Source organism: Propithecus coquereli, unplaced genomic scaffold, assembly GCF_000956105.1.
Source record: "Propithecus coquereli isolate 6110/MARCELLA unplaced genomic scaffold, Pcoq_1.0 Scaffold120, whole genome shotgun sequence".
NCBI lineage: Eukaryota > Metazoa > Chordata > Mammalia > Primates > Indriidae > Propithecus > Propithecus coquereli.
The window spans coordinates 7,442,396-7,468,445 of NW_012136081.1; the positions used below are offsets into that span (position 1 = coordinate 7,442,396).

General features: G+C 53.8%; 1 protein-coding gene across 2 annotated transcripts in view; it reads left to right on the plus strand.

Moving 5' to 3' along the window:
* CARS (cysteinyl-tRNA synthetase) overlaps positions 1-26,050 on the plus strand; it is a 53,096-nt gene that overhangs the window by 320 nt on the left and 26,726 nt on the right. Inside the window, exons 2-7 of one of the 2 annotated variants that reach the window (XM_012665500.1) lie at positions 7,757-8,005; positions 13,519-13,610; positions 14,808-14,896; positions 15,762-15,858; positions 16,412-16,510; positions 17,565-17,714. In XM_012665500.1, the coding sequence (XP_012520954.1) occupies positions 7,757-8,005; positions 13,519-13,610; positions 14,808-14,896; positions 15,762-15,858; positions 16,412-16,510; positions 17,565-17,714 (776 nt within the window). The remainder of the gene's footprint in view (positions 1-7,756; positions 8,006-13,518; positions 13,611-14,807; positions 14,897-15,761; positions 15,859-16,411; positions 16,511-17,564; positions 17,715-26,050) is intronic. The other variant, XM_012665501.1, reaches the window with a different exon arrangement.

Sequence of the window (26,050 nt, forward strand, 5' to 3'; positions counted from 1 at the left end):
ACTGGCAGGTGGCCTGGGGTGGCCACCGGGGACCACAGTACAAGGGGCGGCCGCGGTGTCCGGGGTCCGAGGGGCGGTGGGGGCGCAGGTCAGAGGGGCGGCCACCGGGTGCTGGGGACGGGGAGGGGCAGCAGGGTCCCGGGTCGGAGGAGCGGCCAATGGGACCCCGGCGCGAGGGGCTGTGGAGAAGCTCCTCGGGATGGAGCGCGGACCCCGCGGGGAATCAACACCTGCCTTGACCCTGCTGAAGCCACCCGCTCCCAACCTCAGTTTCCGCATTGGGTTTCAGCGGAGGCCTCTTGCGCCCCAACTCCGGGAGGTGGCCCTGCGTCAAACTGCCCCTCCACAACCGGTGCCTGGGCCAGGCCTTGCCCCCTCCTGCCCTAGCTGAACTTTGGGGGAGAGGCAAAGGCCCAGAGATTGTTTTGATTTTCTACTTAGACCGGGCAGCACCCCGGGGGTGGGAGGAGGGCACCTGAGGCTGGTGCTTAGGGAAGTGGGACAGGGGAAGCCAGGGGTACGCGTACACACACATGAAAGGGCTTGGGGTTTTACGAAGGCTTTTATCTCCATTTCCGCCAACAGTCGCTATTGGGATCTGCCTTGTCAGAGCATTACTGCCCCACTTTACTGCCAACCCGGAGGTTTCCGTAGGAGGCAGCTGTGTCAGCTGCCCCGGTCACTCATGTCTGCAGCTGGTAGACCTCCAAAGAGCAATGGGTCTTTTCTCACTGTCCCTTCAGCAAGATTTTAGGTGCCGGAAAGGCCAGATACTCTGGCCCAGGTTCCTAACAGTCTGGAGCACTTTCCAAAGGAAACATTCTCAGTATCTGTTGTAGTTTTTAATTCTCTTGGCTGTTAGAAACTAGATAGAAGTTCTTCTAAGACACCTCCAGTCGCTGCCCCAGTTTAGGCTGTACCAAGATTTCCTTGGCATTCTGTGGTGCCCCTTGCTCTTGAGGGTTTGCTGGGTTCCAGGTGGGTAGGTCTGACCACCCGGGTAATCTGGTGATGTGGGGGTGCCCAGATGACAGGGCTGCTCGTCATGGCATAGGGTACACTCCTGTACCTGGTGGGAGCAGGAATCACCTTCTAGGCATGCTGCATTCCACCCTACCTGCATGCCTGGATTCCAGCACCATCTCCACCCGCCCCAGAGCCAGGCAGCCCTCAGAAGTCCACCCAGACTCCTGTAAAACAGCAGCGAGGCTGCCAGTCCCAACTCCAGAGCCAGCCTGGAAGGGCCAGGGTCCCAGCTCTGCTCCTTCCTCACAACAAGATGGAGGTAATGGTTCCTACCTCAGAGGATGCTGTGAGCATGAATGAGCTAGTAGATGAAAAGGACTTAGAGCAGTGTCTGTCACGTAATAAGCACCATGTCTGTGTTGAAAACTAGAGCCTGTTTGTTTTTTAAGATGAAAGTGTTTTTGGTTGGTTTTTGAACATAAATGACATGTTGAGGTTTTTTTTGGTTTCTTGTTCTTTAGAATTGCTTTGAATCTTTAGGTGTTAAGAGCGTTATTAGAGTTGGCTTATTTTTGGAGCTTGCTGTGTGGGTTGGGATGAACCCCTAGGCTGTCTGGGCAGCAGGCAGATTTCCCAGTCCTAAGCCTGAGGATGGAGTCTCCGGCAGTGCTCTCCAGCTGGCCCCTACTCCTTTCCTTACTGCCCTCTCTCCCTGCCACCCACGTACATGGTCCCTAGGCTCACCCTCAAAGATAAACATAGTCCATCCTCTGAGGAGATAGGAAATAAAACAAAATCACTACCGGAGTTCTTCTAGATATGCTTGGTTTCCAGTTTCTGAATGTTTTTTATTCCCAAAGTTAAATTCCTCAAAAGTGACCATCTTCCCAGGTTTTTCAAGGAAGGGTCCCCATTTCCAGATCATCTTCCCTAAGTCAACTCAGAATATCTATTTCTTCTTCAGGAGCTCATTGGTTTGACAGTTTCTCCTTTGTATTCTTGAAGGTGCACAGGCTCAGCGCGCGCGGCCAGGGCCCGATTGTCTCCGAAGCACGAGTTTCGCTTCCGAGACTTCTAGAGTAGTGGAGCTTACCCCAGGGGCCTTTCCCTACAGATTGGGACACCACTTGGTGGCTGCTTGTTCGGTCAGACTCACAGTTTAATTTTTTCATACAACTCAATTCAAGGGTCTTCATAATAATACAGCCAGCATTTTTTCAGCGTGAGTCTGTTCCAAGCACTGCTCTAAATACTTTACATCTGTATCTCCTGTAATCCTCAGAGTAGCCCTTTGGGGTGGACCCTGCCGACATCTTCCTGTACAGATGAGAACCCTGAGGTTCAGAGAAGTCAAGCAGTTTGTCCAGTGTCACAATTAGCCAGAGGCAGGGACAGGGGCAGGGGCAGGGGCAGGCTTCCAACCTTGGGAGTTTGACTGCAGTGGGATCTTGACCACTGTGCTGTGTTGCCTTTGATGCTTCTATTCAGAATAACCAAAGCTTCCTGGGTGAGCTCAGGCATTCAGGAGAATAAAGTTGACGTACTTTGGTGTGTTTCCCAAAGCAAATTGAAATGTACTTTGGTGTGTTTCCCAAAGCAAATTGAAATGAATTTGTAGCCTATTTATAGGCTACAAATGTTTGCTTATCTACGAACTCAGGTACCATGTTTGCAGGTATTTACTTTTTTTTTTTTTTGAAACAGAGTCTTGCTCTGTTGCCCGGGCTAGAGTGTGTGCCGTGGCGTCAGCCTAGCTCACAGCAACTTCAAACTCCTGGGCTCAAGCGATCTTTCTGCCTCAGCCTCCCAAGTAGCTGGGACTACAGGCATGTGCCACCATGCCCAGCTAAATTTATATATATATATTTTTAGTTGTCCAGATCATTTCTTTCTATTTTTTTAGTAGAGACGGGGGTCTCACTCTTGCTCAGGCTGGTCTCGAACTCCTGACCTTGAGCGATCCACCGCCTCGGCCTCCCAGAGTGCTAGGATTACAGGCGTGAGCCACCGCGCCCGGCCAGGTATTTACTTTTTAAGAGTCTTGGCTGAGTGTGGTGGCTTACACCTGTAATCCTAGCAGTTTGGGAGGCCAAGGCAGGAGGATTACTTGAGGCCAGGAGTTTGAGACAGGCTGGGCAACATAGTGAGACCGTGTCTCTATAAAAATGTTAAAAATCAGCTGGGCCTGGTGATGCACACCTGAAGCCCCAGCTACTCGGGAGGCAGGGCCATTGGGGTGGAGATTAAGCCATTTCCAGTGGTGGTGCCATCTGATCACACCCAGGTGTCTCAGTTTGGGAGGGACATAGGATGCTCCCAATAATCAATAACTTCCTTCCCAGTAAGGAGTAAGGTGAAAGTGCTGTTTCCCGGGGTGAAAGATGATGCCTGGGGACACCCCTTTGGATGAGTGACAGCTGGATTTCAGGGGCAGGTGCTCAGGTGGGAGGTGGGAGCCCTCGGTCTGTGGGAGGCGGCTTTGGGCTCTGAGGAGTGGGCAGTGTTGCCTCCAAGATGGTGAGAGCAGGCTTGCACATACCTCTGTCTCCCCAAGATTTCATGTGGGGGAGCGTTTTTCAGTCCCCGTTCTGAGAGCTCCTTGGGCTGGGGTGGGGGCTTGGGTGGGGTGGGCCCAGGAGGAGCAGCTATGGAGGGCAGTGGGGCCAGGGGAGCTGGGGGGAGCCTTTGCAGAAAGGGAGCAATCTGCAGGGCAGGCGTTGCTGGGACACCTGCAAGATGAGGACCCTAGTGGGACCTTAGCAGGAGCAGGGTCAGTGAGCAGAAGGTTGGGCTGAGGGAGGGCTGCAGACCCCTGCTGAACCGAGGAGCTCTTTGGGAGTGTCTCGTCACCTTCGGTGCAGAGGTCTGCATGTTGGCAAGCTGCCCACCCCTCCAGGGTGAGACACTGAAGTCTGGAAGCCCTGGTACAACACAAGAGTCTCCCAGAGGCTGATTTAAACCCCACGTGCTGGGCCCACCCCAGAGATTCTGATTTGGCAGGTGTCAGGTGGGCCCAAGAACGTGGCTTCTGAGGAGCTCCCAGGTGCTGCCAGTGCACCAGACCACGGCCACGCTTCCAGTGGTGCTGGGAGATCTCTGGGGAAGCCGGGAGAGGAGCGGGTGGTGAGAGGTTGAAATGCCGACGGGAGGGAGCCAAAGGGGGCATGTGGCTCATCTGGCGTGGTTTGGTTCCACACCTGTGCCGAGCCATTGCTTGCTACTTGCGTCTGATTTTAGTAGATGCTTTGTAAAGACTTAGCTTCGTAGGTTGTGATACTCACTGTCCACCTCTGGGACATTCCCACAATCAGAGGGTGTCTGTCCTTTGTCGTGTTTGGACCTGAGCTGCAAAGTCACCTGGCACTGGAGGCAGGGCAGGAGTGTCGGCAGGGCATGTGGACCCCAAGGTGAGGACAGTCTCGAAGGGTAGGTCCCTGGGAGGTCATCTGTCTGCTCGGAAGTGTTTCTCATCTCATCCTGGTGTCAGACTGACAGGCCACAGTCCGGCTCAAACCCGTGACCACTTGAAAGCTGACCTGTTTTTGTTTCCTCGAGACACACATAGACGCAGCTGCCACAATTACCCCAGTGAGTGCCTCTGTCTCAGGGAGGCCTGTCACCGCCCGTGCCTCTCTGGGCACCAGCACCTTCCTGTCCTGAGAGGATCCTTCCCAAGCGTGGGCTTTGCTCCTTCCGACGGTCAGGGCTGCTCCAGTCGGTACGTTTACAAATGAGCAAGCGATCCCTGGGTAAACTCCTCCAGGAACCTCTGGGCGTAACGCGGGGCTGCTGTAATAATCCTAATAATACAGGAGCGATTATAGTAATAATGATGGCAAACTGGGCACTGGCTCTGTGCCAGGTGGCTTTTAAACATTTTACGAGTGTAATTGCACTTAATGGGCCACAGCTTTACGAGGCGGATGTTGTTATGAGCATGTTTTACACGAGGAAAGGCAGGCTGCGTGAGTGCCAGCGTCGGCGCTCAGCCCGGGGTGGCGGCCTGGGCTGCCGGGGGCGTCACCAGCCTCCCAGCAGCTTATCCTGCAGTGCCTGCGTTCTCAGTCTGCTTCTTTAGCACTCGAGAAACATTGCAGTTGTTAGAACATTTTATGCTTCTCTCATTTTAAAAATAGCATGTGCTTTTGGTAGATAATGTGAGCGATGCAGAAAAAGAGGGAAACAAAGTCACACCTGTAGCCTTGCTCATCAAAGACCGCCACTGTCGGTGTTTGGGTGCGTCCCTGGTGGTCTCCTCTGTGCGTCAGGATCGCTCTGAGTGTGAGAGGCCCCTTTCTGTCTCCTTGCTAACGGGGCAAGGGGTCGTGGGACCTGGAAGCTGACGGGACGTCGCTGTTTCTCAGAGCAGTGCTGTCATCTCTCTTCATCCCTCTCGCTGCCGTGGAGCAGGCGCACGAGGGCAAGGCTGGAGAGAGGGAGCTGCAGGCCAGCATGGGGGGGCGGACAGCTTCCAGACGAAGGCCTGCCCCGGGGGACGTGGCTCACCTTCCGGCTCTGTCCACAGCTCTGGCAAGTTCTCTAATGTATGTTTAGTGAACTTCATTTTCTTCATCATAAAATAGAACTACTGCTGGCAGCCACCTGCAGGCTGCTGAGCTGTTGGTGGGAAATATCCAGGCAAAATAGAAGTTTCCTGGAAGGAAGTTCCTCTGTGCAAGAGTTTTTGAAGAAGTCTGATATTTATCAAGTTTTCCTGGCCCTGGCTTAGTGGTGCTCAGAACTGCCGTGGCAGGGCCGCCCGCCTCCTGCTTGGGTCTCGCTTCTCCTCGCAGAGGGACGCCCAGCAGGGCTGAGGCCAGGCTCCGTAGCCACCAGGGCTGCTCCTCAGAGCCCCCAGGCTGGGTCCCGAGAGCCTCCTGCTCAGGGAAGGAAGGAAAGCTGGGGACCAGCAGCCTCTGCGGGGCTCCCAGAACCCCCAGCACCTTCAGTAGGGACAGGGTCTGCCTTTGTGTTCCTCTTTGCTTCGTATGATGGTCACAAGGACTGAAGGGGAAAATGACTTGTTCACATGGCTCTGGCCCAGCAGGCCCTTGGAGGCTAAAAGCAGCAGAGGCCGTGGCCAGCCACAGCCCTGGTTCCTGTGCGTGGCGTCCTTGCCAAAAAGGGCATCCAAGGCCCCAAACGATAGGTGGGTGTCAGCCCTGTCACCAACCTGCTGCCCACTCATTCATTCACTCAGCAACTGTTCCAGCCTCGGCGTAGTGGCTGAAGAGGGAGCAGTGAGTGCAGCGGACAGGGCAGTGGGGCAGGCAACGCAGGAGAGAAACGAGAGGAAGTGAGCGCTGTGGGGAGAAGCCGGACCTGGGCTGTGCTCACCTGGGCTGTGCTCACCTGCAGGGAGCCCTTAAGGGCCCAGTGGGATGCTGGCCCCGTGCAGAGCCGTGAAGCAGTGAGCCTGGTGGGGTCTGGGAGGCCATGTGACTAGGGTGGGGTCAGCCAGGTGGGGGTGGCCAGCCCAAGGCCAGTAGGAGGACCAGCCTCTGCTGCTGGGGAGAGGGGCTAGGGGACAGTGATGTGAGTCTGCACTTCTCAGCAGGGCCGCAAGAGCCGGCTGGGAGTGGGAACGGGCCAGGCCAGGGTGGGCTACGGTGGCAGTGGCAGCGTCTGCCTTGCAGGAATCCAGGAGAGGGGGATGGGGGCTGGGGACAGCTGATTCCCAACCCCCATGTCCATGGGATCCCAGCGGACGTTCGTCGGAGTAGTGAGACAGACTTTACCCAGTAACTGCTGACAGCGGGGAAAGCTGTGCTCTGTCCTGGTGTGGCAGCGTGACGTTGGGATTTGAAGAGCGAAGGACAGAGGAGGTGGGAGCAAGGCCCGGGACAGTGTGGATGGGCAAGGCAGCTGTGACTGCCACTGGCAGCTGGGGAGTTCTGCCTGTCCTCCTGACGGTGACAATGCTGCACGGTGGCTCTGGGGCCTGGAGAGGCGCTGCTGAGTGCGCGCACTTGTGCACCCTTTTTAGCAAACGCTGTACGGAAGGGCGGTCGGGCCAGTGATGTTCTCCGGGCAGCGCGGAGCCTTCTCAGGCTGGGCGTTAAGGCGGGCTGGGTCCTCCCGGGCTGTGGCCTGGAGCTGCTGGAAGCCGTGCCAGATCCTGGGGGTCTCTCCACGCAGGGGAGAGGACGGTGTCTGTGGTCATGTGCGAGTTCTGCGCTTCTCCACCGCCCTTGTCCCCTAGCGTCCGGAGGGAGAGGGTCATGGGATTGGTTTGGTTTTTGGCTTTTTTTGTTGTGAGTTTTTTTAATTGAGGTAAAATTCACATAACAGTTCTTACCAGGCGGGGGAGATACCATGACGGTGAAGGTGGTTTCTCCAGAGCGAGGCTCATCCGCTCGCTGCGCTCCAGTGTGCACGCCCCTGCGACGTCCCCAAGTGTGGGAAGCTGGACTGCGCAATCTGTGGTAGTGGGGGCTGCGTTTGTGCTTTCCACTGAGATAAAAAAATTAAAAACGTTTTTTTCAAGTCACATGACGTGAAATTAACCATTTTAAAGTGCACCATTGAGTGGCGTTTAGTGCGTTCATGATGTTGTCAGCCATCACTTCTTCCCGTTCCAGAACATCCCCGTCACCCCAGAGGAAACCCGTACCATGACGTGCTCAGTCCCCAGGCCCCTGACAGCTGCTGATCTGCGTGCTGTCTCCCTGGGTGTGCCCGTTGTGGATGTTTCGATGCCTTTTCCCTCTGTTCCACACGTTCCCCCAGGTCCCCTGTCCCTCTGAGGTCCCCGGCGGCCTGCCTGACACCCTGTGCTCTGTCTTTGCAGCTCCTGACTACAGGTCCATTCTGAGCATTAGTGACGCGACAGCCAGGGCACAAGCCCTGAACGAGCACCTCAGCACGCGTAGCTATGTCCAGGGGTACTCACTGTCCCAGGCAGACGTGGACGTGTTCAGGCAGCTCTCGGCCCCGCCCACTGACCCCCGGCTCTTCCACGTGGCTCGGTGGTTCAGGCACATAGAAGCGGTCCTGGGCGGCCCCCGTGACAAAGGCGGGCCCTGCGGGCTCCAAGCAAGTGAGTAACAGAGCGGGTTCCCCAGCCATTAGAACATCTCCCCAAGGTCATGGCTTTCTCCATCACCCCTCGGATACCTGGCACTGCTTGGCAGCGGATACCCAAGGGGGAGCCTCACCCCAGCGTGTCTCAAGCACGTGGCCTGACAGGAAAGCTCTGTTGCTGCTGGGGGAAGGTTAGGCTAAAATCACGCCCACGGAGTTGCTTCTTCAGGAATAAGATGTTCCCGCTGGTGGGGTAGCAGAGTTGCCCTGGGTGACAGGGTGCAGAGCCGCCATGACTGAGGGCCACTTGAGGGGCCCGGCAGCACGCCCAGGCTACAGGCCTGTCCTTGTGACTTTCAGCGAAAGCCTTGCCTAGCTCTGATTTGACTTGGTTCTTTTTCTTTATTTCTTTCCATAAGATTGCAGTGTGTTTGTCTTCCGGTTTACAATCATTAAATCTGAAAGTGGTGTTAATTCGCCTTGAACTTTTTAAAATTTAGAAATAAGTTATTTTTCCTCTTTGAGATGAAATCAGTCTCGTAGATTCAGCTCCTGCTGCCTGTCAGTGCTGGTTATGTCTATGCAGCGTGGCTGCAGATGTCGGGGGGAGACACTTCCGGAGGGTCTCAGGGGAGGAGGACTGCACAGGCCACACCTGTGTGACCCTCGCTGATCCCAGCTCCGACTGGCTGAGCCTCAGGCATGGCAGGGGGACAGCCTGACACTAGAACACTGGAGAGGTGGCACTTAAGAGCACATATGTCACCTGGGTGACCACACCAGACTCACAGACAGGAACAGCTGCAGAAGGGACGACATGCGTGGTTTTCCACTCCCCTGTGGTGGACCTAAGAGTGTTGTGTTCCGTCACCACCGGATGCCTGTGAGTGGCTTGGCTGTGGGCCCTCCCCGACCTTCATGTGGGGGCAGGCTTTGCGCTGTCTTCTGGTGGTCCCCACTGTGCCTGGCAGCCTCCTGGGGGCTTTTCCAGACTTCTTTGGGGCAAGGGATTTGGAACAAGCTACCCTGCTTCTGCCAGGGGTCAGGCCTCCGCTGGCACGGTTCAGCCGGGCCGGAGGTGGGGATGTGGGTGCTCCTGGGGGTGGGGCGTCTTCTGTGTTTCTGGATAATCCCGCACCAAACAGCGTGCAGGGCATGTCCTCCCTTCTGCAGCTGCTCCTGCCTGTGAGTCTGGCGTGGTCTCCCAGGTGACATATGTGCTCTCAGGTGCCACCTCTCCAGGGTTCTAGTGTCAGGTTGTCCCCCTGCCAGGCCTCTCTGAGGCTCAGCCAGTGGGGCTGGGATCAGTGAGGGTCACGCGCAGGTGTGCCTTGTGCAGTCCTCTGTCATGGGGACTTGTTAGGAGAACAAGGCAGATACACGCCACCATCCACACTGTGAGATAAAGGAGGGTTTTTGCCCCTGTAAGCACCTTTTAACCCATGGAGAAGACAGCCCCTCGACACAGAGAGCCGGTCTGCCATGTATCAAGGGTGGTGTAGAGCCACGGGCCTCGGACAGCACTAATAGGATTGTCCTGCCGCCTCTGGGTTCCAAGTCCCCTGACCACCCAGGCCGCCTAAGAGGCCACCAGGGACCACGTGTGCCCGGGAATGATGGACATTTGGCCAGAGGCCCGCAGGCCGGTGCACATGGGCTGGAGCTGGAGGTGAAGGTAGGGCTGGAGCCCGGGGACACTACTGACCACCCAGTGGCCTTGGGCGGGACCCAGCCCCCTCGCAGCCCAGTGTTTCTGCCTACATCCCTGGGACAACAGTAGCTGTGTGTCTGTGTCCACGTGGCTGTGGGGATCGGAACCGCTGCCCACACCCACCCCTGGCACTCGTGCCCTTCCTCCCACTTGCCCTTCCACCTCTGCTGGCCATTCCATCGGCGTCAGAGGTGCCCACGTCCAGCCCTCCGCACACTGCCTGTCACCTGTTTCTCCCGTGTGTCCTCTGTGTCCTCTCTCTGAGACCATGGCCCCCACAGCCTGAGGGATCTTCTCAGACAGGGCAGGTCAGCAGGGCTCTGCTAACCCTCAGGGACTGTTCCTGCGGAGCCAGACCCCTCCCAGGGTGTGGGCCCGGCTCCCGCCCAGCCTGGCCTCTGTTCTTTCTCCTGCCCTGTCTCACCAGCCTTCTCTCTGTGGCTCCAGCACAGAGATCCACTGGATCTCAGGGCCTTGAACTTGGTGAACGCTTCTTATCCCAAGTGAGGGTTCAGCCCGTTCAGCCCCCAGGAAGGAGCGTCAGGTGTACTCTACACTGAGGAAGGTGGCTCTGTCGGATGCTGAGCCGTGGTGTTAGGAATGTGAAAGTTCAGTATCGCTCCCTCTTCTCAGGCGGATGCCCTTAACTTCCTTACGAAGCATGTGTCTTTGTGAGCCCTCGCCGGGGTCCTCTCTGCACCTGCCGTGTGGGCCTGCCCCGGCCGCGTGCCTGACACTGCCAGTGTCTCTCCTCCCCTCTTACCTGCAGTCTCCCCAGATCCCCGTCTTAAGGCGTGTCTCGTAAGTGACGCGTGGTTATTCTGCCGTTGGTTCTCTTAGGTCAGGGACTTTGTTTCTCCATGGTATTCCTGTGCCCAGGACAGTGCCTGGCCACAGGGGACCAGGCGTGTGTCTGTGGAGTGAACAAATGTGTGTTCACTGTTTCAGAAGAAACCGAAGCAGAGATCAGAGCGGTGCAGTGTGCTGGCTGCTCTTCCTGGCGGCCTGTGGGAAGCACAGTGGGAACACCGGTGAGAAGCGTCAGGCTGTAGGGTGCTACAGAACCGTAGGGAACTCTCGATAAAGGTGAGCCCAGTTAACTCAAGGGGGGCAGTCAGTTGTGAAAAACTAGGGCCCTGTGTGGTGTCTCCCAGCCCTACCCTTATGCAAGTCCGAGTTTGTAAGTGCCAAATTTTCTCAGAACCCATCACCAGCTACGTGCCAGTGGCAGCCTCTATGGGAGCCAGAAAGCCAGCACGTGGCCTGGCTTCTCGCCGAGGTGTCAGTCCTGTGAACCCTGGACCCTTCCTACCTGGCAAGGCAAGCACCGTGATCGCATGGCCTCACCTTGGCTGCAGCTGTGGGCAGCGTCCCCAGCCGTCGGAGGTGGCAGCAACAGCATTGTTGCATGAGCTCCAGGGTCTTCCCGAGGGAGTGGAACACCATCACTTCGTTAAACAAGATTTCCCTTCAGCGGTGTGTGATGCGTCTAAAGCAGACCCGTGGCCAGGACTCTGGTCACACCTCTGATCCTGGAGCTTTGGGAGGCTGAGGCAGGAGGATAGCTTAAGCCCAGGAGTTAGAGACCAGCAACATAGCTACGCCCTTTCTCTACAAAAAGAAATTTAAGAAAATTAGCCGGGCATGGTGGCGCACACCTATAGTCCCAGCTACTCAGGAGACTGAGGCGGGAGGATTCCTTGAGCCTAGGAGTTGGAAGCTGCACTGAGCTATGATGACGCCACTGCACTCCAGCCTGGGCAACAGGGCAAGACCCTGTCTCTTAAAGAGAGAAGGAACGAGAACCCATGAGGCTGCACTTGGCCTTAGTGAGCATCAATGTTGGATTAGGATTCAGGATTTTCCACGTTAGAATCTGTGCCCACCTGTAACTGCTCCTGCCTAGCTCTGTCTCCCTCCCCATCTCCCGTCCCAGACACACACACATTGCAGCCACCTCCCTTCTTCCCCTCAGCCTGTTAGTCACCGGTGTCCTCTGTCCTGGATCACATGGCCTGGGCAAGAGTGGGGGACCAGGAAATGGCGGCACCCAGGACCAGCTTCCCCACGACTCTGGCAGTGGGCATCTGTGTGTGGTGATTGGCTGGCCGGGCTCAGCAGGGGTTTGAGTGAGGCCTGTGCAGGGTCTCGCCTGTCAGCAGACCCTCTGGCACAGGAGCCAGAGACGGGGAGGAGGAGGGAAGCAAGCACCCTAGGAGCTGCCCGAGGACTGCTAGGGAAGACGGGGTGGGAGCGGGTCAGTGCCGAGAGCTTCCGTCTTGGAGGCCTGTTGAAGCCCTTCTTGGGGCAGATGCTGTGCTGGGTCAGAGGTGCACAGCAGAGTGTGGCTCTGGGCAAGGACTAAGGAGCAGAGTGGATTCAGCTGAGGAGGGTGGCAGCCAGCAGGGCAGGCTCGGTGAGTAGCAAATCACCAGGTGCCCTTGAGGCGCTGTCTTTGCCGGAGGGAGGCTGCGGGTGTGAATAATCACTCTTGTGGCTACTGCAGGCCCCAGGGACGGCACCGTGCCCCTCAGGGGTCTCAGAAATGCAGTGTATGGCTGGGCGGGTGGCTCACGCCTGTAATCCTAGCACTCTGGGAGGCCGAGGCAGGCGGATCGTTTGAGCTCAGGAGTTCGAGACCAGCCTGAGCAAGAGCGAGACCCCGTCTCTACTAAAATTAGAAAGAAATTAATTGGACAACTAAAAATATATAGAAAAAATTAGCTGGGCATGGTGGCGCATGCCTGTAGTCCCAGCTACTCCGGAGGCTGAGGCAGAAGGCTCGCTTGAGCCCAGGAGTTGGAGGTTGCTGTGAGCTAGGCTGACGCCACGGCACTCACTCTAGCCCAGGCAAAAAGAGTGAGACTCTGTCTCAAAAAAAAAAAAAAAAAAAAAAAGAAATGCAGTGTATGAAGACAGCCTCTTGCTGAGCTGGAAGCAGGAAGGGCCTTGGGTGGACATGGGCAGAGGCTCAGGGGCAGCCCCCAAGTTTGGTGGGGGGAGTGGAGAGAATGTACTGAGAAGGGCATGTAGGTGGTGGCAGGAGCAGGGAGCAGGGGACTGCCTGGGAAGAAGTGCCTGGATTGAGGGGCCAGGTGGGCCAGCGAGGACCCGCTGGAGGGCTGGGGAGGAGCTCAGGGTTGTCTCTGAAAGGGACAGCAGGACAAAGCGATGTGGCTCAGAGCCGGAGTGTCTCAATCAGAGTCTGTCAGGCTGCGGGGCCAGAGCCGGGAGCCAGCCACTCGCTTCCCAGCCTCTGGATGAGGAGGGCCTGGGCTGGAGCCATGCTTGCCCCGCTTGCCGTGCCATGGGGTGTGGCTGTTTCTGGACTGACCCCTGACCTCTGTTGTCAGGGCTTGGAGATGGCTTGTGCCCCACAGAGAGTCCCCAAAACCCTCACCTTGCCCAGGAGAAGAATCCTGGGAGGAGAGGTTCCCAGGGCTACAGTAGCACAGACCGTCCCAGTCAGGCCACGTGTGGGTTGGTTAGCACCGCGGCCTCGCCTGACCCCAAGCCACAGGCGGCGGCGCGCGCACAGCCTGCGAGAGGCAAATATTTGCAGAGCGGTGGCGTGTGCTCGGGAACGCAGGTGCTCCTCAGTCCTGCTGGGGTTGTTAGGGTTCACCGGGACACACCCCACACAGAATGGCAGCAAAGCAGGAGAAAGAAGCAGCTGCATTTGGCATGAGAGTGTGCGGTTCCACATTGTTTCACGTTCTGTGGAAAATAGTAGTCCGTAGTAGAAACAGAGTCTCCAGATGAAGCGCCACTTGCATTTCCCGGTGCCTGGCCTTCACCCTGCTCTTTCTGCCTCCCAGGTAAAGGCCGTTGCGTGCAGCCTCAGTGGTCCCCTCCCAGTGGGACCGAGCCATGTAAGCTCCGCCTGTACAACAGCCTCACCCGGAACAAGGTAAGGAGGGCTCACACAGCCACTCATGTGCCCACAGAGGGGGCAGGGACGGCCTGTGGGCCTCAGGTAGCAAACTGCTGTCTGTTCGTTGTGTCGGGCTCTGGAGTCCCATAAATGCAGGCTTAGGTCCCTTCAGTTGCTCACTGTGTTGCAATCTCTGTAGCCAGAGGCAGGGCTGTCCCCTGAGACTCAGACACATTGCGTGCCAGGCCTGCTGGGAAGCCTGCCCGTTGGCTTCCAGGCCTGGATCACCCTGAGCCGTCTCTCAGGCCCTGCCCAGGTGTGAATGCCCGCAGTCATCCACAGCCCAGCGGGTGCTGGTGGCCTTTCAGGTGGGCGCGTGGTTGCAGCAGGGGTCACTGCGCTGGCCGAGCAGCAGCACAGCATGGCGAGCCTGTGGGGTGGTGTTGGGAGCCCAGCCGGTTTCCAGAGGGCAGAATTGGTTCCTGCCTGAACAGGGTTTACCTGGTTCGTTCTGCTCGGGGCATGGCTTGTGGCTCCAGAGATTTCAGAAAGGGCTTGGCCGTGGGTTGACTGGAGTTTTCATCAGCGAGCACGCTTAGGAGACGGGGGGAGAGGCGTGGGCAGTTTGTGGTCTTCCTCATGGAACTGGTTGACGATGACATCTGAAGAGGTCTGAGGGTGTTTGGACGCAGGGGGTGCGTGCCCGAGCAGCTGCGAGGGCTCTGATTCAGGGGTCCTGGCTGCCACGCCAGGCTCCTCCAGCAGGGACAGACGCCAGCCGGTGCTCCCAGCCCGAGTCTCTTCAGCTGTGAAGAGACAGTAAGAACGCCGGCCTCCTAAAGGTGTCGCATGCAGCAGACGTGGCTCAGTTTGAGGGCTTAGTTCATGCCTGGCACGTCGCGGGCGCTCTGTGAATAGGAGCTGCGAGTGTTGTCAGATAAGCAGCATTCCAACCAAAAATACGAGTGTGTGTTCCCCTTATCGCCTCCCGCCGTAGCTCCCAGGGAGGAAGAGGCTCGACCCACCCAGGCTCTCAGTGGGAAGGTGCCACTGACTGAGATAGTCTCACAGTCCCTGCCGAGACGTCCGTGACTTTTCACAGTGAAACAAAACGGTCCTTGATGAATTCGTTCGTGCAAAACAAGCCACTCTGTGATGCTTGTTGCTACTTTTGGTGATCCTGTGTAGTGTCTTTGCACTTCTTGTGACGTTGTTCCTTAATTCCTCACCAAGGACGTGTTTATACCTCAAGATGGCAAAAAGGTGACGTGGTACTGCTGTGGGCCGACCGTCTACGACGCGTCTCACATGGGGCATGCCAGGTAGGGCCCGGCCGGCATTCCGTGATCTGCCACAGCACCTGAGCTTTGAAAGGAAGATCAACCCTGGACTTTTCTTATTTTTAAGATGAAAATTTTAATCCCATAAGTAATCTGTATTCACTGCAGAAAGAGTAAAGATCATCAAAAAGAAAAATGCCTGTAGCCCCACTGTGAATATCCGGGACTCTACCCGGACACTTTCCTGTGTACCTTAAAGTTTTTCCTCATCCTTCAAGCTTTGGCGGGGGTCCCCAGGTGCTGAGTCTGAGTCAGCTGTAAGCCCCCACTGGAGGGTCCCAAATGTGGCTTGTGGAGAGTAGCCGGCTGCTGGGGCGAATGCCACAGAATCCTGTTACTGGTACTTGTCGTAGTCGCAGTGCCCAGATTCTGCACAGCTGACCCTTGAATAACACGGGGGCTGGGACGCCAGCCCCCACGCAGTCGAAAATCTGTGTATAATTTCTGACTCCCCCAAAACTTGACCCTAGTAGCCTGGTGCTGAATGGAAGCTTTACTGATGTCATAAACAGTTGACGAGTACATTTCTGTGCTTGTGTGTTATGTACCATATTGCAGTAAAGTAGGCTAGAGAAAAGATAATGTTATTAAGAAAATCAGAAGGCAGAGAAAACATATTTACCGTTCATTAAGTGGAAGTGGATCATCATAAAGGTCTTCATCCTTGTCATTTTCTCGTGGAGTAGGCAGAGGAGGAAGAGGAAGAGGGGGGCTTGCTGTCTCAGAGGTGGCGGAGGCAGAAGAAAACCCACAAATGAGTGGACCCCCACGGCTCAGACCCATGTTGTTCAAGGGTCAGCTGTACATATTGTACAATTTGGAAATGTTTGTTTTTTCATTGCTTTAGGTCCTATATCTCTTTTGATATCTTGAGAAGAGTGTTGAAGGATTACTTCAAATTTGATGTCTTTTATTGCATGAACATCACAGACATTGATGATAAGGTAAAGGGGTTTTCAGGATTGGGTTTTAAATACATTGGATGATATGAAGAAAGACAGGACTCTCTGATAAGTAAATAAAATAATGCAGGCTTGAGCTAGCTCACGTCTTGACCTAATAAACATTATTCGAATACCCTCAGTGCATTGATGTTACCATTTACGCTACTGATATAACCGTATGTACAAGTGTTTGGATGTTAGAAACCTGCGTGTTTAGGGATCGAGTTGGTTAAGTGTCAGTAACCCCTAGTGCTTTATGGAAGGGAGAGCTGCTGTAACGCATACTTCTGTGTAGCTCTGCCTGGAAGCTGGGGGCCCTCGGGGCTTATTTCCTGAAGCACTGGAGAGATCACATCAGACACTGGGCACTGCATGGCAGGGGGGAGGTGGAGGGCGGTGTTCGTGTTCGATGATGCTGTGCATGTCTGGGACCCACGGCTGTCCCCACACCATCCTCACCCTCCCTGAGCGTTTGCCAAGTGTGAGAGCGGCCTGTGGCGCGTAGGTGAAGGTGGGCTCTGAGTATGGCCCTGGTATCCACTTCCCTCTGCAGATCATCAGGAGAGCCCGGCAGAACCACTTGTTCGAGCAGTACCGGGAGAAGAAGCCCCAGGCCGCACAGCTGCTGGAGGACGTGCACGCCGCCCTCAAGGTGGGTCCCTCACCGTCTGCTCTGGTCCAGGCCCTCGAGTCCCTCGTAGGTCACCGTCTCCAGGGCAGTGTCAGTCTCAGCTTACATTTCGTGAACGGTACTTGAGCCAGTTCCATTAGGGGCACCGATGGCCCCTTGGCCTGTGAGAAAGTCACTGGGAGGGAAAGACACTCCGGGTTGGAGTGGAAAGGAGGTGATGTCCCTGCCTTAATAAGGGAAAACATCTGAATTTATCACAATGCCACTAATTACACTTACTCGTAAAAATGCTTGCTAACATTGCTCTCTGATCTTCAACATCAAGGTCACAGCTAAATCAAAAACTTCTGACTAAGATGCAGAAGCTATGCCAAACTTCTGAAATTGGTAATACTGTACATTTTCAGAATTTTTTGAAAAAAATCAGTTCTCTCCAACTTAACATTTTCATTCTGAGTAAGCATTATTATAAATGTACAGTTATTTGTATCACGTAACAGGATTAGAATAAATTGTTTTGGCTGGTGGTTCCTGCCTGTGATCCCAGCACTTTGGGAGGCTGCAGTGGGAGGATCGCTTGAGCCCAGGAGTTAGAGGTTTCAGTGAGCTGTGCTGACATCACTGTACTCCAGCCTGGGCAACAGAGTGAGACCCTGTTTCCAAAAAAAAAAACATTAGAGCTTAACAGTCTTTCAGGCCAATGAGGCTCAAGTGCCGTCGTGATGGAGGTGCTGCCAGCACATCTCAGAGCTCCCTGGGTGACCGCTTTGTTTTATCCCCTGAAAGTATAACCCTGGAGGACTGCTCTCACACTCAGTTTGCATCAGAGAAACTGAGGCACAGAGAGGTTTAGCGCCCTACCTGAAGTCACATGTGAGCAGGGGCAGCGCCAGGAGTGCCTGGGCCAGGGGCTTCAGAGTCTCTTGGTTGCCGCCCTGCTGCTTGGGGCGCAGACTTCTTTATTGCCACGGGGCACTAGGGAAAACTAGTCTCTTTCCTACCTTGAATCACCTTTGTGAACTCTGGGTTTTGCTGAGCGGGATCTGATCAGTTTCACATCTCCTTACGGTTGTAGCCATTTTCAGTAAAATTAAATGAGACCACAGACCCCAGTAAAAAGCAGATGCTGGAGCGGATTCAGCACGCAGTGGAGCTTGCCACAGAACCGCTGGAGAAAGCCGTGCAGTCCCAAGTCACAGGAGAGGAGGTCGACAGCTGTGTGGAGGTGAGATTGAAACGCGCCCCGGCAGGGAAGAGGCACGCCACGCACAGCAGCGCCCTGCGTCTCCCTGGGCCCAGGTGGCAGCTCTGCCATGATGGTGGCCCGGTCTGTGGTGGCCGAGTCGGTGCCCCTCCCGTTCTGCACCCACTTGCCCCGTTCCCGGGGGCTCTGCACCCGTGCCACTGGAGTGAGACTTGGGGTCCGCTGGAAATCCGCCCTGTGCCCCTCCTGTCACTTCCACCAGACAAGCAGGAGGCGCGTGGGGACCGTGGGGGAGCAGCCTTTGGTGGGAGCGATTCCCAGATTATGCACTGGACGCTCCTCAGCGTTTCTTAGTGGCAGCAACTAGAGAAAGAGGAGCAGGAATTAGTGGTGAAGTGAGCGTTGGGGCCCTCACGTTGGCCTGGTCCCCCGTGGCTGCCGCCCTGGGCACTGTGCAGGTGGCCCTTCTCCTGCATGCTGGCGCCCTCTGCCTGTCACCCTTTCAAAAGCTCCGTGGAGGTGGGAAGGGCGGACAGAGGCTGGAAGAGGGAATGCACCCGCGAGAGACACCCCGCTGGGGCTGTGGTGATCCTCACCCCTGCCCCGTGGCCCCTGCCTCAGCGACCAGCGGCCTGAATTCCGTGTCTGCCCTTCACTCGTGTGTTTCTTTGTGGTTTTATCTCTCTCTGCCTCGCACACCTGACTGCCTGGTGGTGCTCGTTTCGAGGTTTGACTACGAGTCTTATGCATGGTCTTTGGTGTGCTTGGGCCATGCTTCTGGGGACCACGTGTGGTAGCTGTCGCTGGTCCGAGCATGCCTGGCTGAGCCATTTGTCTGTTCTCCTGGGACCTGAAATTAGGTTTCTTTGTGACCAACTATGCTGCCATAATTTTTTTTCCTCAGTCTTTCCAAATTTTAAAAATTGCGTCAGATTACACATAAAGTTTACCGTCGTGACCATTGTTAAGTGCGCAGTTCAGTGGCATTAAGTGCTTTCACAGTGTTGCGCAGCCTCCACCGTTGATTTCCAGAGCTTTTTCATCTACCCAGATGGAGACTCCGTCCCCATCAACACTCACTCCCCAGCCCCCTCCCCAGCCCCTGGCGCCCCGTCTACTTTCTGTCTCTGACTCTGACTCCTCCTGGGAAGCCGTGTCAGTGGCATCTACAGTGTTTGTCCTTTTCATATCTGGCTTATTTCACTCAGCACAACGTCCTCAAGGTTCACCCACGTCATACCAGGTGTCAGGATTTCCTTCCTTTTTGTGGTTGAATAATATTCCATTGTGTACGTATAGGCGACATTTTGTTCATTTATTCACCTGTCGATGAACAGGTGGGTTGTCCCACCTTTGAGCTGTTGTGAATGTTACTGCCGTGAACGTGGACGCACAAATACCTGTCCACGTCCCTGCTCTCACTTCTTCTGGGGATGGACCCAGAGGCGGAGTTGCTGGGTCGTGTGATAATTGTATTTCTAACATTCTGAGCGCCTGCTCTACTGTTCCGCAGTGGCTGCACCGTGGCACACGCCCACCAGCAGGGCACGAGGCTTCCGTTTCCTTCACATCCCGCCGACACTCGCTGTCTCCGTCCGTTTGATGGTCGCCGTTCTGGTGCATGGGAGGTGGTACCTCCCTTGGTTCTGGTTTGCACTTCCCTGAGGACCGGGGGTGCGGAGGTCTCTCTCTCAGCTGCGAGTTGTTCTGTATTGTCTGTGGGGGTCCATTTGCAAGACTTTCTTTAGGCTGCACACCTGGGGGTGCAATTGCAGGGCTATAGGGGACATACCTGGCTGTGTTGGGGCTCCCAGTACCACCTGGACGTGCTGGGATCTGAAGGACTCACGGGACCAGTGGACTTGGCATAGAGCGATCCTCTTGTCTGAGATTTATCACGGCTGCCCAGCAAGGACACGGCAGGGGAGGAGGTTCAGCGGGGTCTGCAGGGATCTGGGAGCAGGCTTCCGAAGCTCCCCTGTGCAGAGGGAACGGCATGCTCTCCCCCCACCGGGAAAAAGCGCAGCCACACATGTGCGATGTTTCTGCCCAGGAAGCCCGTGAGAGACTCCACGCCCAGGGTCCAGCGGGCACCATCACGTGGGTACCCGCTGGGGTTCTGTCTACATAAACCACAGTGTTTGCTCAACAGCCCACACAGCTGCTATGGCCGAGCAGGGTGTCCCAGCCTCTTGCTGTAGGGGGGTTTCATCCTGACACCAGCCCAGAGCAACCCTGCAGGTAGGCCTTGCCCAGGGCGGAGCCTCGGGCCTGCTGTGCCCGCTCTCATCTGCCTAGCGGCCGTGTCAGAAATGTCTGTGCAAACTTCTCCTTCCACTGCCATGTGCTGGTGTGCTGTTTGTCAGCACACACAGCCAAACTTGTGTCGTCAGCTTCTTTCTTGTCATCCATCACACGAGTGCGAGGTGGTGATTGTTGTGGTTCAAACTCGCCTTTCTCCGACCTCTCCTGAGCCTGCATGTCTTGTCTCGCGCTCGCTTCCAGCTGTGATTCCGCGCACCATCTTCCACCCCTCTCCGTGGGGTGAGTGCTCTTTCTCTTACTGCGTTGTAAGCATCCTTCTGTCTCCCAGATACTAATAGCTGTGCTTTGCATGTTTGTCCCCTCTGAAACTCGCGTTGAAGCTTGATCCCCAGCATGGCAGTATTGAGAAGAGGGGCCTTTAAGAGCAGAGCCCTGATGAATGGGTTAGTCGTTCGGGGAGTCACGGGTCCTCGTGCGAGCGGGTCTGCGATGAAAGCCCGTCTGGCTCTCAGTGAGCACCTGCCACGTGATGCCCCGCCGCCTCGAGACAGCAGGGTCCCCGCCAGCAAGAAGGCCCTCCCAGGTGTGGCCCCTTGACCTTGGACTTCCCGGAGCGTGAGGAATAAATTCCTTTTCTTTGTAAATCACCAGCCTCGGGTATTCTGTTGTAGCAGCACAACACGGACTAACATGCTAGCCCTCTCCGGGACACGTGAGTCTCCATGTGTGTCTCAGTTCTGTCCTTTGGCTGCACCGTCCACCTGTCTGTCAGGTGTCGGGTGGGGAAAGACGCTGCATCTTGGTTTTGTTCTTCAGGTGTGGTTTGAGGCCCCAGCTCGTCGAGTTCCATGCAAGACACCGTTGGAGTTTTAAATACTGTGTCTGGAACCATCTCGGAGATCCAGCTGGGCGGTGCAGACCTTGCCTGGTCCGTCCGTGTCGTCTGTTCTTGTCCGTTCCTCGTTACTGCTGCTTTTTCTTCAGCTTCAGTCGGCTCTTGTCTCGCTTCTTAGCAGTGTAGCTCATTTTCTGGTTTAAGAATTTAAGGCCATAGTATAGAACCCTCCACTGCTAAATTTGACTGGCTTTAAAAAAATTTTTTTTTCATTTAAAAATAAGAATTTAAGGCCATAAATTTTCCTTTAAGTGTCATTTTTGCTACAGATTTCAACGTCATTCACTTGTGAACAGCTTTCAATATCCGTTTTCATTTTTTTAATGCAGGAATTGTCTAGAAGTATGTTTTAGATTTCCAAATAGATGGGATTTTTCAGATTAACTTATTGTTAGTGACTTATGACTTGATTACCTAGTGGTCAAAGGGTGTGGTCTGTCCCATGCTGGGTCTGTGCACAGAGACTCGTGTTGGGGCCTGCCGTGTGCCCTGGTTTCTGCGCGTTCTCTCTTGAGAAGACGTTTTATGTTCTCCTGTCATTTTGTGCGCAGTTCTATGTGCTATTTAATTAGTCATGCTTCTTAACGTGCTTTTAATATTTTGTACTCTTTCTGCTGGTTTAACCTATTCACACAGTTTGTTAGACACAAACAAAACCCCCCTCCGAGGGTGAATCTGTCCATTCCCACCTGTTTTATCACTTTTTTAAAAAGACTGTACATTTTGTAGAACAGATTCTGGTTCACGTCAAAATTGAGGGGCCATGTCACCCCCTGCCCACAGACACACAGCGTCCCCCCCATCGACACCTCCTCCTGAGTGAGCCCGTGCTGGCGCGTCATCGTCACCCAGAGCCCGTGTTTGCACGGGTCCACTCTCGGAGGTGTACACCTGTGGGACCGTCCTGCATCCAGCACTGCCCTACCACACAGGCAGCGTCACTGCCCTGAATGTCCTCTCTGCTCCGGCCATGGATCCCCCTCCCTCTCTCCCCTGAGCTCCCCACAACGGCTGATGTTTTTACTGTCTCCATAGTTTTGCCTTTTCTAGAATGTCCTGGGTTGGAATCATACAGTGTGCAGCCTTTTCAGATTGGCTTCTGTTTGAGATAGGAAAAAACCAAAGTGTCTTTCACACTCTCGATACAGAATACTTAACCTGTGGTCACAAAGTACATGGGGATTTCTTCCCCACCCCTGCCCTGACGGCCAGTCGGCTCGTGAGCAGGCCCTGACTGGGCGTCCTATAATTCGGTTCAGCTTTGACACTGTACCTGGAGATGGCATCAGATCCGTGGGTTGGGGGCTCAGTCCCACAGACTGCCCCCACGAGCCATCTGGAAGTAGTAGGTTGTCACTTACACTTTTGTATTTGGGGATTTTCCACTTATCTTTGTGTTATTGATTTCTAGTTTCATCCCATTGTGGTCTGAGAGCAGACATTACTGTTCGTTGCTGATAGAAAGTGTTGAAGTCTCCAGCTGTGATACTGGATTCATAAATTTCTCCTTGCAGTTCTGCTGGTTTTTGACTCACACGTTTTGACCCTCTGTTGCTAGGTGCGTGCACGTTACAGGTCGCTGTCTTCTGGGAGCACTGACTCCCCTATTCTGTGGTGCCCGTCTTTATCCCTGGTAACTGCTCTGCTCTGGAGCCTGCTCTGCCTGGAATTATTAATAGTACACTTGCCAGCCTGGGGTGTCTTTCTCCACTCTTTTACTGTTAGTCTGTGTTTTTATATTTAAAGTGGTTTTCTTGTGGACAACACATAGTTGCACCTTGTTTTCTCATCCAGTCTGATAATCTGTCTTGGTGCATTTATACCATTGACGTTCGGAGCAATTATTGACACAGTCGGATTAATATCTATTAATACCATATTTGTTACTGGTTTCTATTTTTTGCCCTTTTTTTTTTTTTTTTTTTTTTTGAGACAGAGTCTGACTGTGTTGCCCGGGCTAGAGTGCTGTGGCGTCAGTCTAGCTCACAGCAACCTCAAATTCCTGGGCTCAAGCGATCCTCCTGCCTCAGCCTCCCGAGTAGCTGGGACTACAGGCATGCGCCACCATGCTCGGCTAATTTTTTCTATATATTTTTAGTTGTCCAATTAATTTCTTTCTAATTTTAGTAGAGACGGGGTCTCGCTCTTGCTCAGGCTGGTTTCGAACTCCTGAGCTCAAACAATCCGCCCGCCTCGGCCTCCCAGAGAGCTAGGATTACAGGTGTGAGCCACCGCGCCGGGCCCTTTTTGCCCTTGTTTTTTGTTCCAGTTTTTTCTTCCACTATTTTTTTCCCTTTTGTGATTTTAACTTTTGATTTTTTTTTTTTTTTTTTACTATTTTTAGTGGTTGCCCTGGAGTTTACAACCAATCCAAGCCCACTTTCAAATACATCACACTACTTCACCGGTAGTGCGAGTACCTTATAGTAACGCAATAAACTCTTTCCTCCCTCTTGTTCCTTGTGTCACGGGGTCACTCATTGTGCTTTTACATGAGTGTATAGACATAAGCACATGCGGTGAACACATTATTGCTGTTATTGTGTTGAACAGATTATCTGTTAGAACAATTAAGAATTAAAAAATGAAAGCTTTTATTTTTTGTTTTACCCTCACTATTCCTTCTTCAGTGCTCTTCCTGTCTTGATGTAGATCCGAGTTTCTGACCTTCATCATTTTCCTTCTAAGAAAATTCTTTTAACCTTTCTTGCAAGGCAGGTCCTACTGGCAACAAATTCCCTCAGTCTTTATCTTTCTGAGGAGGTCTTTATTTCTCCTTCATTTTTGAAGCATAATTTCGAAGGGTACAGAATTCTAGGCTGGTGGGTATTTTCTCTCAATACTTTAAATATTTTACTCCACTTTCTTCTTGCTTATGTGGTTTCTGCAGTGAAGTAGGGTATAATTCTTTTTCCTTTTTATTGAGAATGGGGGTCTCACTATGTTACCCAGGCCGATCTCGAACTCCTGGGCTCAAGCGACGCCCCCCACCCCGCCCAGCCTCCTGAGTGGCTGGACTCACAGGAGCGCCCCATCAGATGTGATTCATGTCTTTGCTCTTCTCTGGGTAAGCTCCTCTGGCTTCTTTTAGGATTTCTTTTCTTTATCTTTGAGTTTCTGCAGTTTGCAAATAATATGCCTAAGTGGCTTTTGGCATTTATCCTGCTTGACGTGAGCTTCCTGGATCTGCGGTTCGGTCTCTGGCATCAGTGTGGGGAAATTCTTAGTCGCGATTGTTTCAGATGTTTCTTCTATTCCTTTCTCTCTTTCTTTCTGGGTTTCCCATTCCACGCTGTTACACCATTTGTGGTTGTCCTGTAGTTCTTAAATATTCTGTTCTTTCGGTCTTGTTCTCTTTGGTCTTCAGTTTGGGCGGTTTCTGTCGAGACGCCCCCTCGCTCAGAGCCTCCTTCCTCAGCCCGCGCGCTTCCTCACGCGCTCGTCCAGGCTGCTTCGTCACTTAGGTGTTTTGCATCTCTAATGTTCCTTTTTGGTTCTTTCTTAGGATTTCCATCTCTCTGCTTCCATTGCCCGTCTATTCTTGCCTGTTGTCTGCTTTGTCTACTGGAGCCCTTAGCGTATTAATCGTAGTTTTAAATTCCACATCTCACCATCTCAGCACACCTGCCTTGTCTGGTTCTGGTGCTTGTTCTGTCTCTTCAGGCTGTGTTTTTTGCCTTTTCATGTGTCTTGTGATTTTTGTCTTTTATTTTTCTCCTTAGATCCAGGGAGACAGACTGGATTGTGATGTTTTTCTTGGTAGCGGGACATGATGTTTGCGTTGAATAGCCTGCTGTGCCTGCCTTAGCAGTGCGGCAGCCACACGCAGGGGAGGGGGCGTTCTGCGGTCTCTTGGTTAGGTCTCTGTCTCTTAGCGAGCCTGTGACGGGGGACTGTGGACTCCACAGGTGTTCCTCAGCCGCCTGCTGTTTGCCTGGAGCAGGATGGCTGGAGCTGGAGATTTCCCCTTTCCCAGGGGTAGGGCCAGACCATGTTAGGTTTGGGTGTTTCCTTTCCTCCGGGTAGATTCCACTTTGATAAAACCGGTTAAATGGTTGTCCTGCGGCACTTTGTTTGGAAGCCGAGGAGATTTTTCTCAGACATTCACTGTGAGGACCTGGTCGAGTTCTGGAGGCAAAACCCGCGAGTGTGGGGCCCCCCTGGGACTGGGTCACCCTGGAGTTTTTAACCCTCAGACCTGCCTGCGCTGAGCCTACAGCGGTTTGTTGGTTACAGCTCTGCTTTTCCCAGCCCGGCAGCTGCCTCCCACAGAGGTGCCAGCGTGGGAGTCTCTCCCCTGGCGACTGGGACCCTGCTCTCCTGATGGGCCCTGTTCGGGGAAGCGGTTTTCCCTGTCACTTCACTTCTCTTATGGGTCTAAAAAGAGTTGTTGGTTTTTTAGTTTTTTCAGCTTTTTACCTGTTGTTAGGATAGAGTAGCAACTTCCAAACTCCTTGCATGTAAGAAACTGGAAACCGGAAGTCTCTAGCACTTTATTATTTGCACATTTCGATTGGTGATCTGTGTGCTTGACCAGCAACTCTGAGTGTTCTTATCTTCAGGCAAGTTATAGAAACACTGTTCTAGAAGTGTCAGTGGGAATCAGCTTTTGTATATGTCGAAGTAGATGTATTTCACCGTGTTTGTTAAAGTTGGTTTTGCCGGATGCGCAGTTAAGATTGGTGGCTCTTTTCTCTGAGTACTTTGGGGATTTTTTGCTGTCTTCCGGCTTCTGCTGTTGGCTCTTATTGAGAATGGTTGGCTGCCCTTAGGATTGCCTTTCTTTTATGGGTAAATATATCTTTTCTGTCTGGCTTCTTATAAAATTCTCTTTTTGGCTTTCTGCAGTTTCGGTAAGATATCATAAGATATTTTTTTTTCTTTTTTTGAGGGGGGTCTCACTCTGTTGCTCAGTTAGAGTGCAGTGGCGTCTTCATAGCTCACTGCAGCCTTGAACTCCTGGGCCCAAGTGATCCTCCTGCCTCAGCCTCCCAAAGTACTGGGATTACAGGCGTGAGCCACCATGCCTGGCCTGTGATATTTATTTTTACTAGTCCTGTTGGGTAGTTTTTGTGCTTCCAAGTCTGTACGTTGTTGTATCAGTTCTGAGAAATTCTCAGATGTGTCTTCAAGTATCACCTCTGTTCTATTTCCTCTCTCCTCTCTCACATCTTTTTGTCCCATAGTTTGTGTCTAG